A 15,991-nucleotide genomic window follows, 5' to 3' on the forward strand; every position below is an offset into this window, starting at 1 on the left:
CTGTTAAAATTGCTGCATTCCCTAATGAAGAGTGATGATGATGTTAGCCGTTCAGTCGTGTCCGACTCTTGGCAATCCTATGGCTCAGCTGTCTCCATGTCTTTCATTCTTGCACTGCTTCTTTTAGTTGTATAATGCAAAGAAGAATAATTCTACTTAACTGTGGTTTCAAGTGTGGAATTTATATCCTACAGCATTCTGGTTCCTGCAGTGACAAAAGCAGGACTTTGGAAATATCACCAGCCGGGCATGGAAAAGATACAAAGTCTATATTGCCTTTGTACAAGAAGGTCTCTCCTTCTCCATGAAAATCCTGGGTGTTCATTCACTAACAGCTGATCTTCCATGGCACATGCAGTTGCTGAGGATCTTTATTTTTCCAGCCTCTTTATTCATCCTGCAAGTCAATTTGTCATGTGCACATTCTAAAATGGCAATGTAGTGGCCTCATATACACCCACCTCCTCTCCCCCTAAGCTTCATGCAAGTATACGTGCATTCCCTCTCAACCCCAGATCCTTTTTACCAGTTAGGCTGTGCAGACAGCTCCTGTCCTCAATGCAGAGATTAGGAAGTGGGAAACAGATTTTCTTTTCCTTCATGAAGAGGTGGACAGGAATGCAGTTGGCCATCTTCAGTGTCTCACCTCCCCCTTTTCTCATTCTGTTCTCTAAGGAATTTCAGGGGTGTTTCATGCAGGAATATTCTTTCAAATCAGGGTGTAAACTGCACAGAGCTTTTATTCCAATCCCAGGTCGATTCAGTCCCTGCCTTCTACACAGAATGCGATTTCCGTTTGGATTTGGGGCAATTTAAAATTTCCTTCTGCAGCAAGAAGGATTGATCTGGCGTGACCCTACCTTTATTGTGTGATATCTTAGAGTGCTTTTAACCCTCAATATTTAAAGGCTGATTTGAATCTGGGCTCTCCTCCATGGTAGAGTACCCATGATTGGCCACAGGTGGTCATGTGACAAACTTGCCTTAAAGGAGAAGCCCCTAATTTCTCTCAACTTCTGTCGGTCCTGGATTTTTTCTCCTTTCTCTGCCTTTTTCTATCCTCCCTCCTCTCCAAGAAAAGAAAGAGGCTCCCTGCTTGGCTCCCCCCCCTTCTGAACTACCCTAACCACGTGCAGAACACTTTCCTGTTTCAATGGGGCGGGGGAGGAAGATCCGAGTTCAAAGCGATCACAATTCAACAGGTTTGACAATGAAATAAACAAAGTAAGTGCAGACTCTGCCCAGGTATTCCTCCTCTGTAGGAAAAATCAAGAGCACTGAATGTTCACAGTCATATGGTTATAAAGGCACCTATGCTTGTTTTAACACATGCCATAGAGCTTCTGTTGGCTGAAATTTCCCCTTACCGGGCATATTGAACATTCATCTGCCCACTGCACACACATGGCAATTTATACTCTTTTATCTTCAAGTGATAACTATTTAACCATTCGTGTTTAGGCACACAATGTCCCTCACAAGTACATCTTATAACATCTGTTGTGGTAAGTATCATCAACTCAGGCTGACAGCAGCCATCCAATGTCTTTGGTAGAAGTCTTTCTGATCACTTCCCACCCGATCCTTTGACTGGGAGATGTTAGGGATTGAACCTAGGACCATCTGCATGCCAAGCAGATGCTCTGCTTCAGAGGCACAACCACTCTTGCCAGGAACACTCTGGGAGAAAGTAAGGTATGTAACCTTATTTATTTGTTTCTACTTTGATTTTCTCCACAAAGTAGGTTCAAACTGGCTCACAGATGGCAAAAGTATAATTTAAATAAACAAACCAAAACAAGACAATACTCCAACTCCTGGCCTGATTGGGTTCCAATTATTTTAGGGATGCAAGCAGCCCAGAGGTTTAGATTTAGGACGTACCAGACTTTATCCTCAGAGCTGAAATCTCCACCCATCTGGGACCAATTCCACACAAAGTTTGTTTGCTTGTTTTCTCATCATGTTGCCTCGAGCTCATGCCTGTAACAGAGGAGGCAGAAGCTCAGCCTAGATCTCATGCTGCTGGCTAAGGAATGATCAAACAATTTCCCCCCTTAAGATGTTTCTTTTGATTATGTCAGTTCATAGGATACATGCTGATAATTACGTAGGTGAAAGTATGAAGCAAATGTTTCATGCAGCTCTCAAACCACTTTGCTGAAATTGTTACAATTCTGTACAAATCAATCCCAATGGTGAATCTAAAAAGACAGGGTGGGGGACGGAGGAATTCATGGATGGCAAGATAAATGTTTGGAGGGCAGATACAAATCTTCCCCTTTCCTTTCCTTTGTACCTCTGAACTTCAGGTGATACACAATACAGTTTACTTTTTACGGTCGTAATCTCCTGTGTCAATGAGACAGTTACAAGTTTAATTGTTGCCATAGGAATCAGTGTTGCTTTGATGATTATGGCAATGAAAGAAGGTTGTAAATCTGTTTTTCAGGGAAGACCCAACATTCCCTTGGCAATCACATGATTTGTATTCTGCATCATGGGGAAGAGTTTCTCTAATTGACTAAAAGCCAATGCAGCTTTTTCACCAGGGTACAACCTGCCCATGTATCCTATAATGTTTCCATCAAGAGTGCTATGCTTCAAAAGATGTATAATTTATGTAGTGTTTTATTGATGCTGTGCACATGCACAAACACAGTGTGCACTGTTGGGCTAGAGAATACTGCCACAATTTCCCTGCTAGTTTACCATATTGTATGAAGGATGGCCAAAGCTAACCATGCATTCCAAATCATTAAGCATGGAATAATTCAGAGGTGTGTGACAGGTAACTTTTCCCAAGCAGAAATGACAGAGAAAATTACCTCAGCCCACATTCCTTTTTTAACTCACAAGGTTAATTGTTGAGTATGTTGTTCCACACCACTGAAAACAAGCGCAAGATGAAAGGAAACAATTTATTTCAGTCACAAGTACCTCGTGATTCTACATAAGCATGGAGTGAATTCAATTTGTGAACATGTCCTGTTATGAAATATTTGCACCCTATTTTCATTTGCATTATGGCTTCATAACAAAAATTGCATATACAGTGAAGTCAATATTTACATTTTCCCCATTCAAATAAATATACACCCCTCATTGGATAATTTTAAGTTGTGAAATCTCGTTGACAAAGCTCCTTTTGAATGAAATAGTTCAGAACAATTTGTTAGCATTTGATTATCTTCACTTTATTTTCCTGTGTTTCTCTCCCCCACCCCAACATGGCCTTAATTCAAGTCCTAGCCCTAAATCAGTGATCTTCAGCCTTTCCAGACTGAAGACCCAGCAAGCTGCAAGCACATGACATGAAGTCAAGTGATAGGAAGAAGGGAACCCAGGGTTATAACCTTGCCAGTGTCAAGACCATAGTCAAAAGGGATGGGAGCTGGAAACAAAATGCCACTTTTCCCTACCCAAAGGAATCCCAAAGCGGCTTACAATCGCCTTCTCTTTCCTCTCCCCACTTTTCCATCTTCTGTGATAATCAAGGTTAGAAACCACTTTACCTAATAAACAGTAGCCAATAACCTTATAGACAAGTGAAGGGGTTATTTTTTTTGGGGGGGGAGGGATAAGAAGTAGACCGTTTTCCAGAAAACATCCTTGAAAAATATTTTTTATTTGAGTAATATTTGCAATGAACATGTATTAGTAAGTAACTCTACAGTAATGGGGTAGTCCAGTCTCTTTATGGAAGTTTGCTTTACAGATCCTCTGACAAAGCAGGATACAAAAGGCATAGAGATCTTTGCATGGAATATAACTCTTTTTTTAAAAAATCTGACCACACCATCAGTTTTCTTCTTTGCTTTAACTCTGTACTGGAGCAGTACAGTACTGGAGCAATACTGATTCAGTATAGGCAGCTTCATGTGTTCTTTTCTTCCACAAAGAAAACTATCCTAAACACCCTCCAAACTTTTACGTTCTTGTCACTGAAAGACATGATGATTGTTCCCCTTTCTTTCAACATGAACAGCTAATTCTAGAGAAATGTATAAATGGAAATCCAAGCTATCAGTTTTCAACAGCAATATTAATTTTTCCATAGCCAGCAGATACCAAACTGCATTTTCCTTGCATGTCAACATTTTGCTTTATTTTATATAAAAATATTCAGAAGAGGGCACTGGAAAACATTGATGGTGAAGGAAAATATAGTTACAGAAGAACATTAATCATACAGTAGTAATTTTCAACCAGCTGCTTTCTGTTAGTTTTTGTGGTTCATCTCAGTCCTGCCAGCTAGAGGTGGTACAAATCAGTATCAGCAGCTCATTAATAATGCAACTTAATATCTGACTACTCAGACTAACTGAACACATTGTATCATCAACTGCAATGCAATGCAAATTACCATTCCAAGCAGTCACTAACTAAGCTAACTTTTTCCCAGATAGAAGTAAATCCTACCCTTAAGTTTTTCTCTGTTTCATCTATTCTAGCAGTTTGTTTCCACACAACATTGTCCCCCATTCCTGTTCAAATCACAGCCTCAATGAGATCATTTCATGAATCTGGAATGAAAAGTATTTGAACTGTTCCTGAAGTGCTCTTTCCCCAAGCAGGGGAGGGGGTAATTAATCTTTTCCATATAGAAGAGGAAGAGTTGGCTCTTACACGCCCCTTTTCTCTACCATAAGGAGTCTCAGAGCGGCTTATATTCACCTTCCCTTTCCTCTTCCCACAACACACATCCTGTGAGGTAGGTGAGGCTGAGAGAGCCCTGATATTACTGTTTGGTCAGTGCTGTGATAAGCCCAAGGTCACCCAGCTGGCTGCGTGTGGAGGAGTGGGGAATTAAACACGGCTCATGAGATTAGGAGTCGCCACTCTTAACCACTACACCAACGTTGGCTCATGTAGATGACCAGAATACTTTTCACCACCACCACCATGATTTTCTGTCCCATCTCATGTGACTCAGGGTAGATTACATCACAGTAAAATTATATAAAAATAAAATAAAGTAATAAAAATGTAAAACTATTAAATTAAATATAATTACATCTAAAAACAAAATTCAGTCACCCATTACATAGTTCTTCTCTTGCTGGAAAAGTAGAGAGGAGGTACCCACAACTTTCTAATAAGCAGCATTACCAAAGGATTCAAATATGTTGTTGCTTTGGAGGCAGAGCAGCACTGTGCAAATACACAGCAGCATTGTGCTAGTCATGAGCAAAGCTATGCATGCCCTCATGTTTTTTAAGGAGGCGGAGAATCATGATAGCAGAATAATAATAACAGGCAGGGTTGGGTTGGGTGGGGGGAGCTTGCAACCTTTGACAGACAGGGAAACCATGGCTAACAAGGGCAAAAAGAGAGAAACAGATTACTCTTTGCCAAATCTCTGTTGCAAGTGCAAAGGGAGCAACAATTGCTCTGGCAACATGACCACAATGGAAAAACAAACCTTGTGTGGAATCAGCTCAGGATGGGTGGAGATTTGGCCTCTGGGACTAAACTCTAGCACGTCCTGGCACTTCTCTGGACTCTTGTGACCTAATAGTGAAGACCCAGGTACAGTCTGAACTTTAACATAAATGTGATTGACATTCTAACTTACCATGACCAAATTGCTCACTGAGTCTGGTCCCTCACACATTGCTTTGATTTCCCCTCTCTCCAAGTGCAAACTGAATGGCATGTCAAATAGCGTTGTAGGTGCTCAGTAGCTCTGTTTACAGGCTTCTTCTTTTTTTGTACACTAGTCAACCTGTGATCCTCCAGATGTTCATGGACTACAATTCCCATAAGCCCCTGCCAGCAAACACTGGCAGGGGCTCATGGGAATTGTAGTCCATGAATATCTGGAGGACCACAGGTTGACTACCCCTGCACTATGCTGACAATACCAGTGTAGAAACCCCTAAACCAAGCGAGGATACACTAAGATACTGTGAGGTTCAAAATGGAGCGGTAGTATAGATTACAGTGCTATGCTGTTACACCCTTCTCAATCTGCTGATTTCAGCAGCTTAGAAAACTGCTCCCAATATACACTAACATCATGTTCAATGTTCATTATGTTCCACACATTAACCATTTAATATATGCAGTGTTAATGATCCACTTCGCAGCTCTCAGACTGTCACTTGAGTTTTCTGCTTTCTCACTTAAGGTACTCCAGTTTCCTGTCATAGTGCCAGATGTTGAGATGACTGAAAATGCTGTGAAGCTGTCAGAGTTCTGAGCATATGCACAACCCAACACAAATAGACTGCATGAGTTTGGCCTTATTAACTTTATTATTTTGCTTATTTAAAACATTTGTATGCTGCTCTTCCAAACAGCAGCTCACAAAACTAGGACCATGATTAAGATAGCCAAGCTTTTATATGAAAATAACAGAAAAATGTGAAATACAGCCAACATATTAAAAATACAAACACTTAAAAAAATAAATGGAAGTTGGAATTACACACAAACACAAAGTAGAGTATTCATTATTTTTAACCAGCAGATTGACCCAAAGCCTGTGAGCCCAAGCAGTAAAAGTTCTGATCCTATCTGTAGGTGTGTTATTCTCTCATAAATGCAACATACAAAGTAGAGAGTGCTGATATTATGACCCATTATGCACGGGGGTTTTAGCGCACATTCGGGGTGGAATGGCGGCAACTAAAATCACCGATAACGCACGGAGCCGGCTGCAACCGGCCGCAGCTTCGGTGCATGCCACCGAAAAAGCCGCGTCAGTGAACCGCGGAAGAAAGCGCAGCTTCCGGGTGACCGGGGCGCAACCAGAAGCGGCACCCGGATCGCCGCATGCATAATCGGTTACTCTGGGTTTTGCCGCCGTCGCGCCCTGCCCCGTACATAACCGGTATGCATCGCGTCTTCCCCCTCCGCGTTTTCCATGTGACCCGAAATCGCCGTTTCGGCGGCCGTGCATAATGGGCCTAATAGATGCAAGGGCTGAAACTGGGAGAAGTGATCATTCATATGGGAGGATGCCAGGCTGTGAGGTGCTTTAAAGTCAAGACCACCATCTTAAATTGGACTTTGCAGCACATAGCCTGTCAGTGCAGGGAATCTAACATAAGTAAAAGATGATGACTGTGAGAAGGAGGAAGAAGAGGAGGAGGAGAAGAAGCGGGAGGAGGAGGAGGAGCGCTGGGTTTTTTGTTTCCTGCTTATTACGACCCAAAGGAATCTTAAAGCTGCTTACTATTGCTTACCCTTCCTCTCCCCACAATAGACACCCTGTGAGATAGGTAGGGCTGAGAGATCTCTGAGAGAATTATGATGGGCCCAAAGTCACCCAGCTGGCTACATGTGGTGGAGTGGGGTATCAAACCCAGTTCTCCCAATTACAGGCTGCCACTCTTATCCCTGACACCAAGCTGGCTTCCAAGAAGAGAAGGAACGGAGTGTTTCATGCATGTGAATTAACGTGACACTAGATTGTACACCAATACTCAAAGATGTTACTGTATGAGTAATTTCACAAAACAATGTTACAAGCTTTTCTTGCTTCTCTAGAAGATCCTGTGCATCCTTGCTTGAAAATATTTTGTTGAAATGAGTGGGATATATTACCAGTTCAATATGTTTAGCATGCATGTGCCAAATATAATAATATCACAATGTGTATATTATTGACATTAAAAAAGTTATTAACTTTTTCCAACTTCAAATATTTGAAATCCAAGAGACACAATGAAGTGCACATTATCTATATTCATATCTCAGAATATAAAAGAGAGAATATTGCTACAGAACATTTAGTGCCATGCACTGTGACAATCTACTTCATTGTTTTGTAAGTTTGCCTTGGCATTACTTAACTGGGGATCTGATCCTGGAAATTGTTGGTCCATGTTAACTGTCAAATTGGCTTGTATGTTACCATAAGAATTTTATATAAAAATATAACTATACGTGGAAAGGTTGTTTTCAGAACAGCAACATCTGAGAAATATTAAAACATCATGAACAATCGCATTGAAAAATCATCTCATATTGAATATACACAAACTTCATTGCACGTTTGCCAGCATGAACTAGCACATGACCAGAATTTCTCCTGGGTTTAGAAAGTCTAGCTTTTCAGTACAGACATGTTTACAAAGCTGTCCTTCTCAATTTCTGCTTCTCTCACATGGACATCCTGCATAAAGAAAACTAAACAATGTTCAATAGGAAAACCTTAAAAACAATGGCAGAATTAGAATACAGAAATAGTGAAGCATTATAAAAAGATAGTGATTTTAAGACTTTAGTAAAATGGCATACCTATGATATCACAGAGCCCTTTCCATTTGGTACACGTACACGAGATCACTGTATAACCACAGCTATGACATCACTGAAAAATACCTAGCCTGAAAGAAATACCCAAGGTGCACCCTGTTATAGAAAGCAGATAGATTGGGGAAGACTCAAGTCATCCCAGGAAAAATGAGAATATCACCCTCTTTTTATGTGTAGGATTGTTGATAGCATATCCTTTCCAGGAGAGACACTACCAGCTGCCGCCTTATGCTTCAGAAGAAGCTGCAGTCTGAAACAAAGTGGAGTGCTGAATATACTGAGAGTGAGAACCAAGGATTGTGTGGCTTAGATCACAGACACAAACTCACTAAAAGCAAGCTGATTTCTCTCATCTTTAGTTTGCCTGCAATCTAAATCATTCCAAAGTTTTCTCTCTCCTTTTTATTTTACTTTTTGTGCCCAGTAAAATGTGTAGGTTTGGTAATTTTTGAAGATAGTCCTGAGCCTCTTCCCCAAACTCAGAGGTCATAAAACTAGAAGAAGATGCCTGTATACCCAGGAATACACAAATTGACAAGCTGTGAAGGAATGCCAAAGGCAGAGGAAATAGCATTGTAACAATGGCAATGGAGTGGCACTTGTGTGGTCGTATCTTCTATCATGCAAACATCAGAAGCAGACATTTGCTACTATGGTTGAAATCCTGATACCTGGGCAGAGTCTGCACTTACTTTCTTTATTCCATTGTCAATCCTGTTGAATTCAGATCGCTTTGAACTCGGGTCTTCTTCTCCCCCCCCCCCCCCCATTGAAACAGGAAAATCTTCTGCACGTGGTTAAGGTAGTTCAGAAGGGGGTGGGGGGAGCCAAGCCTCTTTCTTTCTTTTCTTGGAGGGGTGGGGGAGAGGATCGAAAAAGGCAGAGGAGGGAGGTAAAATTCATGACCTACAGAAGTTGAGAGAAATTAGGGGCTTCTCCTTTAAGGCAAGCGTGTCACATGACCAGGTGTAGCCTATCAGAGGTTCTCTACCACGGAGCTTTCTTTCCCAAATGGATATTGAGCAGTCTGAGATATCGCACAATAAAGGTAGGGTCACTCTGGATCAGTCCTTCTTGCTGCAGAAGGAAAATTTAAATCGGCCAAAATCCAAACGGAGATCGCATTCTGTGTAGAGGGCAGGGACTGAATCGATCTGGGGTTGGAATAAAAGCTCCGTGCAGTTTACACCCTGGTTTCAAGTGCATCTTCTTAGACAGCCATTTTGCTATGTGATAAAATTCTCAAAAGTGGAATGAGGTTTTTATTTACAGGTGATGTAATACTGCACACTGCAGCTATACTTAAGTAGTCTCTACAAAATTCTCACATATATAGTACTTTCCTTCTTTCCTATGATGTACTTATGCTTAGGATGCATCTGTATTAATCTTGACAATATTTCCTGTAATTCTTTTCCCTCCCTCTTTCTCTTGGTTCTCTGTCTCCCAGCCTGAAACCACAGATGCATGGGGACACATCTTGATTTTATAAGGCTTTGTGGAAACTGCCACATGTCTTGAGTTATGCTGGTATGTTTGGCCACTCAGAGGAGTGTGTAATAAATCTAGTATGGCCTTTGGATTGCCTCACAGGAAAGTGGGCAGTCTGGAGGTCTATGTTTCTGCCAAATAAAGCTACATTCCATCAGCCTTCCTGTCATTTCCACAGATCCTGCTGAGGAGGATTTCTGAATAAACTTGGTTTATTGGGCCTCTCACATGATAAGGGGATTGAGAATTTGCTATGTAGGTTTGCAACTGCATGAAATTGCTTTGGTTGCTGAAATATTTGCCCAGAGCATGGGACCTTGATAATGCCATTGTCATAGGTAAGCTCCCTTCAGATGCTTTGGATTTCACCACCTGAAAAAGAAAGAGACGGTTTGTGAAATTATCCTATTGATGCTTGGGAGTAACAGAAATGGATCCTCCATTGAAATTGTATGTGCTTAAACCACGGAGTTATATTATGGACAGTTATAAGTAGTGCTTCTATTATATAGTTCAATTATTTAAAGCTCTCACAGTACAATCCTGTCTTCATACTAGGCTGGCTGAACAAGGATAGGCTTACATAACGTAATATGGAACCCTAGAATTGCTTCCACATGCCAAGGGTTGTCCATTTTGGATTCACTGCTGCTGCAAACATAGAGGCAGTAATATTGGCAATGGAACTTGACACAAGTGTTTCCTGCACACTTTCCTCTATCATCCACCATTTCCTTCTGTCCTTTTCACCTGCTGCACCAGAGAGCTTTTTGAGAGGTTTTTTTTAAATTGGTAATTGCTATTGCAATGATCAATTTAAAAAAAAGCCCACAATATGGGCAAGAGTTTGGAAGATGCACACCTTGTGATAACATTCGGGGGCTGTGCTCTTCCTACAACGTTTGTATGAGAGGAGGTTTGGGAAGGGCATACTGCTGGCAAGGAAAAGACAACAGGAGTATGGTTAGCATATGACATTATCAGGAGGCTCTGAAAAGAAGATTCCTAGTTTGAACTCCAAATCAGATAAGAACCTTTGGATTGAAGTTTTATAACATAGCTAAGAACAGGAACAGATGGAACTGAGTGAATGGTGAAAAAGGAGGAAAGGAGCCTAGGATGTCTGACCCTTGGGGTGACGCCCTCTAGCATTTTCATGGCAGACTCAATACGGGGTGGTTTGCCAGTGCCTTCCCCAGTCATTACCATTTACCCCCCGGCAAGCTGGGTACTCATTTTACCAACCTTGGAAGGATGGAAGGCTGAGTCAACCTTGAGCTGGCTGCTGGGATTGAACTCCCAGCCTCATGGGCAGACAGCTTCAAACAGCATTTCTGCTGCCTTACCACTGTGCGTCACAAGAGGCTCTTGATCCTATCTTACCCCAGAGCTAATATCTATCTATAAGAATTATTGATGGGGTTGAGAATTTCGAGTCGAATCTAGACATCTCTCAGAATTATAACTGATCCCCACATTACAGGGATCAGTCCCCCTGAAGAAAATGACTGCTTTAGACGGTAGATTCTATGGCATTTCCCTTCCCCTTCAAATTCCACCCACTTCAGGGTGGCCCTCTTACCAGATGACTGACTGGTGGCAGTGGAAATACCACAGAGGAGTGGGGAAACCTCCCTGAGAATAGGGCAGACGCAGAAGAGTGGTGGATAGCCTGACAGAGACTTGGGATGGCCTCTGAGTTCCTCAATGCATCAGAAGGCTGAAATAGGATGGGGTTTGCAGGCAAGTGGAGCCATTTTGCAACATGCTACACAGCCCTGGTGTCAGCCTTTCTCTTTGAGGCTGCTCCTGAACAAGGCTTCCTGCTTTTAAGTAGTGAATGAATAATCAATGTAATCAACTTGCATTTTTCTGCAACCAAATGTTCATATGGAAGTGGGGCTAATCCCCGCTTCCACATGAAGCAACCATCAGGCAGACCCCCTCCCAGGCCTGCAGTGAATCGGGCCCTCATTTTCCCCAGGCTAAGAGAATGTGGGAGAATGTGTAGGGGACTGCAGGGGACAATGGAGGTTGTCCCCGTGGCAGGCCTGTGTGGCCTGGAAGGAGCCGGGCCTTTCAGGTCCAGCTCCTCCCCATCCTAGAGTAAGCCAGAAGTGGCAAAAAATGCCCCAGTTGGCTTTATGGTGCCACAGAGCAGACCAGGGCATTAAAAAAAATAGCAGGAAGGCGGGATTGCAGTCCACTCAATCTCACCTTCCTGCAAAATAAAAAAAACCCTTGCAATCCCCCCATGAGGCAGAACCTATCAGCCCCCTTTCCTTGCACAAGGGGGGACACATTTCAGTGGGGCATTAGGTGTCCCACTGAAATGTGTCACCCACGGGGACACAGAAAGCTGTGAAGTATAAAGTTCTGCAGAACCACACCAGAGGTGGCCTGGTGTGGCTGCCACTGTGCAGAATGGCCCTTAGAATTAAAATAAAATATTTATGTGATATTTATATATCTGTATATCCTTGTATAGAGAACCTCTTGTGGCGTAGAATGGTAAGGCAGCAGACATGCAGCCTGAAGCTCTGCCCATGAGGCTGGGTGTTCAATTCCAGAAGCCGGCTCAAGGTTGACTCAGCCTTCCATCCTTCCGAGATTGGTAAAATGAGTACCCAGCTTGCTGGGGGGTAAACGGTAATGACTGGGGAAGGCACTGGCAAACCATTCCGTATTGAGACTGCCAAGAAAGCGCTAGAGGGCATCATTCCAAGGGTCAGACATGACCCAGTGCTTGCACAGGGGATACCTTTACTTTTAGCTTTATATCCTTGTATATCTACATTTGGTACTAACATCTTGAAACAAAAGAATTTGTTTTGTCTTGCAATTTCCTGATCAATCTGCGGAGACAATAGGGAGAATAGGCGCCCTACTCTTGTCACTGTTATGTGTGACTCCTCTCTTCTCCCCACCTATCACAGGGCCATAAAAGAGACATGATTTGACAGAAACCACATTTGCTGTGTGACGTTTAATGAATTTATCACTTCTTCCCATGGAAGAAAGAAAATCCTTATGAAGTAGGGTTACCTTTTGAAGCTTCTTACAAAAATTTTACTCCTTTTCACTTGAGATCCACCTAAGCATTTTTGACATTACTGCAAACTGATTTGTCTCCTCTCATTCTAGGACGTTTCTTTTTGAAATGGCTCATAACTGATCATCCCTGAGTGCACCATCCTGCTTATCTCAGTAGGAATCTTTCTGGATTGAAGTCAAACACCTGAAACTGAACAAGCTGATGCAGCTGCCTTTTCTCTTCATTGCCCTGCATCAGATTCAGACAAAGCAATCTGCTGAAATGCTTTGAAGTGGTATCACATATTCTTCATTGAGGCTCCTTTAAGAAGCACAAGGTTTCCATGGAATGTGAACTACACATTCTGTGGGTGCATGTATTCTCTGGGCACAAACATATTTTAGATGACTTAAGCACTTCAAATAGCAAGCAAATCTCCTGTGCAGATTCATGCTTTTTCCCCCATGGGGCCACTCGGTTCTCAGTTTGACCAACACTCCCTCTCATCAGAATAGTGGTCAGGCTCTGTAATAAACTGGGTACCATACCAATAATGAGTTCCAATGTCATGGAGTAGATATGCTCAACTGTAGTATAACATAGCAATCATGCAAATACGAAATCCAGTAAAGAGATATAATAATAAAATGTGGAATATCTCACTAGTTTTTATGGTTTATTATTGATAATTCTATGGTTGCTGCTTTGACAATTTTATTGTAATTTTAAAAAAAATTAAGAGCTACTAAGCAGGTCCCTAGAGAGGAAGCATATACATTTTCCAAATCAATCTTTATATACTATGCTCCTGGAAAACAGTATTGCTTTCGTTATTACTAAACAAGCAATCTTTTAAAAACCCATATTTAATATTTGCCAGGGATAAACAAAATTGTCATGGGGACTGGACTTAGCTCAAGGGTAACCCTATGGCTATTCTTGGTCTAGAGGAATTCAGGTGAAACTGGCCACTCTTTGAGATACCAACCTGACCCCCTTGTGATTAGCATCTAGACTCTCAAGAGGAGAAAGTGTACAAGCACAATAAATGCACAACGACCTAACAGGGACATTTTTTTTCTTCAAGATCACAAGATTCTTAAGAGGCTAAATAGCTGCTGCATGGGCTCCTGTTTTAGAGTGAGGTCATGGAACAGAGAAGCCATTTAAGCATTCTGAGTATACATAGTTCTACCATGTGAAACTAAGACTTCTGTTATTAGGCATCTTCTTTTGCCGTGTTCCCTCCCTCCCTTTCCAGTAGTAATAAGGACATTGGGGATGGGAGACAGTTCAGTTACAGTCAGTGAAACTGGCAGATGTCGAAGGTGGAAAGGCCTTTCCCACTCCTGCAGTTTGGTTCTGACCTGAACTGGGGACCTGCACAACAGCTATTAGCTACTGGGAAGATTCAGTGAAAGATCTAGGTCTCCAGGTGCTTTGTTTGTTTGGGCCCAAAGGGAAATCACACACCCATTTCCAAAATGCCCCAAATCACTGTTCATACTGGTTGATACCAATGCAGCTAGCAAATATTTTAACTAACACTTGACAAGGGACTTTTTAAATTATTCAACAAAACAAGCATTAACAAATGATCACCTCATGAAAATGGCATCCACACTTCCCTTGCAAAAATTCCTTGTACCGTCCCATAGTAATAATGAAAGTGTCAACCACCTCGTAGTCATATTGTTTTGCCATCTTCAAAATAGCCTGGTTTTCATGCCATAGATTTTGTACTTCAGTCTGATAATTAAATGTAAAGAAATCAGATTATTTTCTCTAATTCATTGATTTACAGGTTTCACTGAAATAAATTTATGTTATTTCTGGAGAAGTAAAAATATGAATAAATATGTATAAAAACTAAACCAGAGAGCAAAATCCTGAAATATTTGTGGAACTTGTCAGAGTTTTCACTGCTGACCATTCTGGAAAAACAGTGTCTGGGTATTCTGCTCTAATGTTGTTGTTAGGTGCGAAGTCGTGTCCGACCCATTGGGACCCCATGGACAATGATCCTCCAGGCCCTCCTGTCCTCTACCATTCCCCAGAGTCCATTTAAGTTCACACCGACTGCTTCAGTGACTCCATCCAGCCACCTCATTCTCTGTCGTCCCCTTCTTTTGCCCTTGATCGCTCCAAGCATTAGGCTCTTCTCCAGGGAGTCCTTCCTTCTCATGAGGTGGCCAAAGTATTTGAGCTTTCTGCTCTAATACTCTGTCCAAAGTTGACTATCTGAGAAATTTAAGTTCCACCACCACCTTTTCTAGTCCCCAAGTGTCAGAAAATGTGTGTATGTGTATGGGGGGGGGGGGTTAGATGCATCACTGATGAAGACCATTTCTCTTTACCCAAGGTCTAAGTGGGAGGACTGAGATAATAAGGAGACCAATTCCGCACAAGGAATATGCCCCTGGACAGCCGCTGGTTGCTGGTGGGTTTTAGTGTTGCTTCCACATGACGTCATCAGCAACCTGAGGTTGTCCAGGGGCTGGCTTGGGTTTTGCCCTGATTTGCCTTGAGATGAGGAAAATCGCCAAAAACTGGACTTGCCACATCAGGGAGCAACCAGGGGCAAGCCTGTGTGGAAGGAGAAACAAGTGACAGTCCCTGCAGCATTTTGCCTGCCCTCACATCCACCCACCCCTCTCCATTCCCTGCTTGAGTATTTAAAAAGTGGTGTGGGCTGTGTTGCTGTGGGACCACAAAATGACTTTGCCTAAGTTAAAATAAAATGTTCCCGCAAGTGTCCATAGTCTTTTTTGGGATTGGGCAGGCTAAACACAGTCCCGTTTGTGTTTTCTGGCTGTGGAGAATGAACAGGGGAAGAGTGCGTGAAGGGGGAGAGTGTGTGATCAGCTAGGCATCCATGGTCTTTATTTTTAAGCCTTACTGTATACACACAATCACTCTTCGGGGTCCAGTCACCATATCCAGTCTCTCTCAAATCTCCTAGAGACAACCACTGTGCTGTGATTGGTGGCTTGCTGTGATTGACAAGCCGAGGAGTGTGGGGAATGAGTCTGACTTGTTTCTCCTTGCCGCCTCGTTGGGAGGCAAAAAGCTGTGACAAGGAGGCAGGAAAACACCAAACAGGTCTCCTGTCAGGAAGCTTGAAAACATGTGGCTTACAATGGTGCGTTTGCAGACAGGAGGCAGTGTGAGTTTTGTACATCCATGTGGAATTGATAG

General features: G+C 42.3%; 1 protein-coding gene across 5 annotated transcripts in view; it reads right to left on the bottom strand.

The window, feature by feature from the left end:
- Window positions 1–2,902: 2,902 nt before the first annotated feature.
- CPED1 (cadherin like and PC-esterase domain containing 1) overlaps window positions 2,903–15,991 on the bottom strand; it is a 126,968-nt gene continuing 113,879 nt past the window's right edge. For all 5 annotated transcript variants that reach the window (XM_077338396.1, XM_077338395.1, XM_077338394.1 and 2 more), the window contains 2 exons: window positions 14,396–14,542; window positions 2,903–10,131 (listed from right to left, as the gene is read on the bottom strand). In XM_077338396.1, coding sequence (XP_077194511.1) covers window positions 9,904–10,131; window positions 14,396–14,542 — 375 coding nt within the window. In that variant the 3' untranslated portion in view covers window positions 2,903–9,903. The remainder of the gene's footprint in view (window positions 10,132–14,395; window positions 14,543–15,991) is intronic.

Source organism: Paroedura picta, chromosome 5 (assembly GCF_049243985.1).
Source record: "Paroedura picta isolate Pp20150507F chromosome 5, Ppicta_v3.0, whole genome shotgun sequence".
NCBI lineage: Eukaryota > Metazoa > Chordata > Lepidosauria > Squamata > Gekkonidae > Paroedura > Paroedura picta.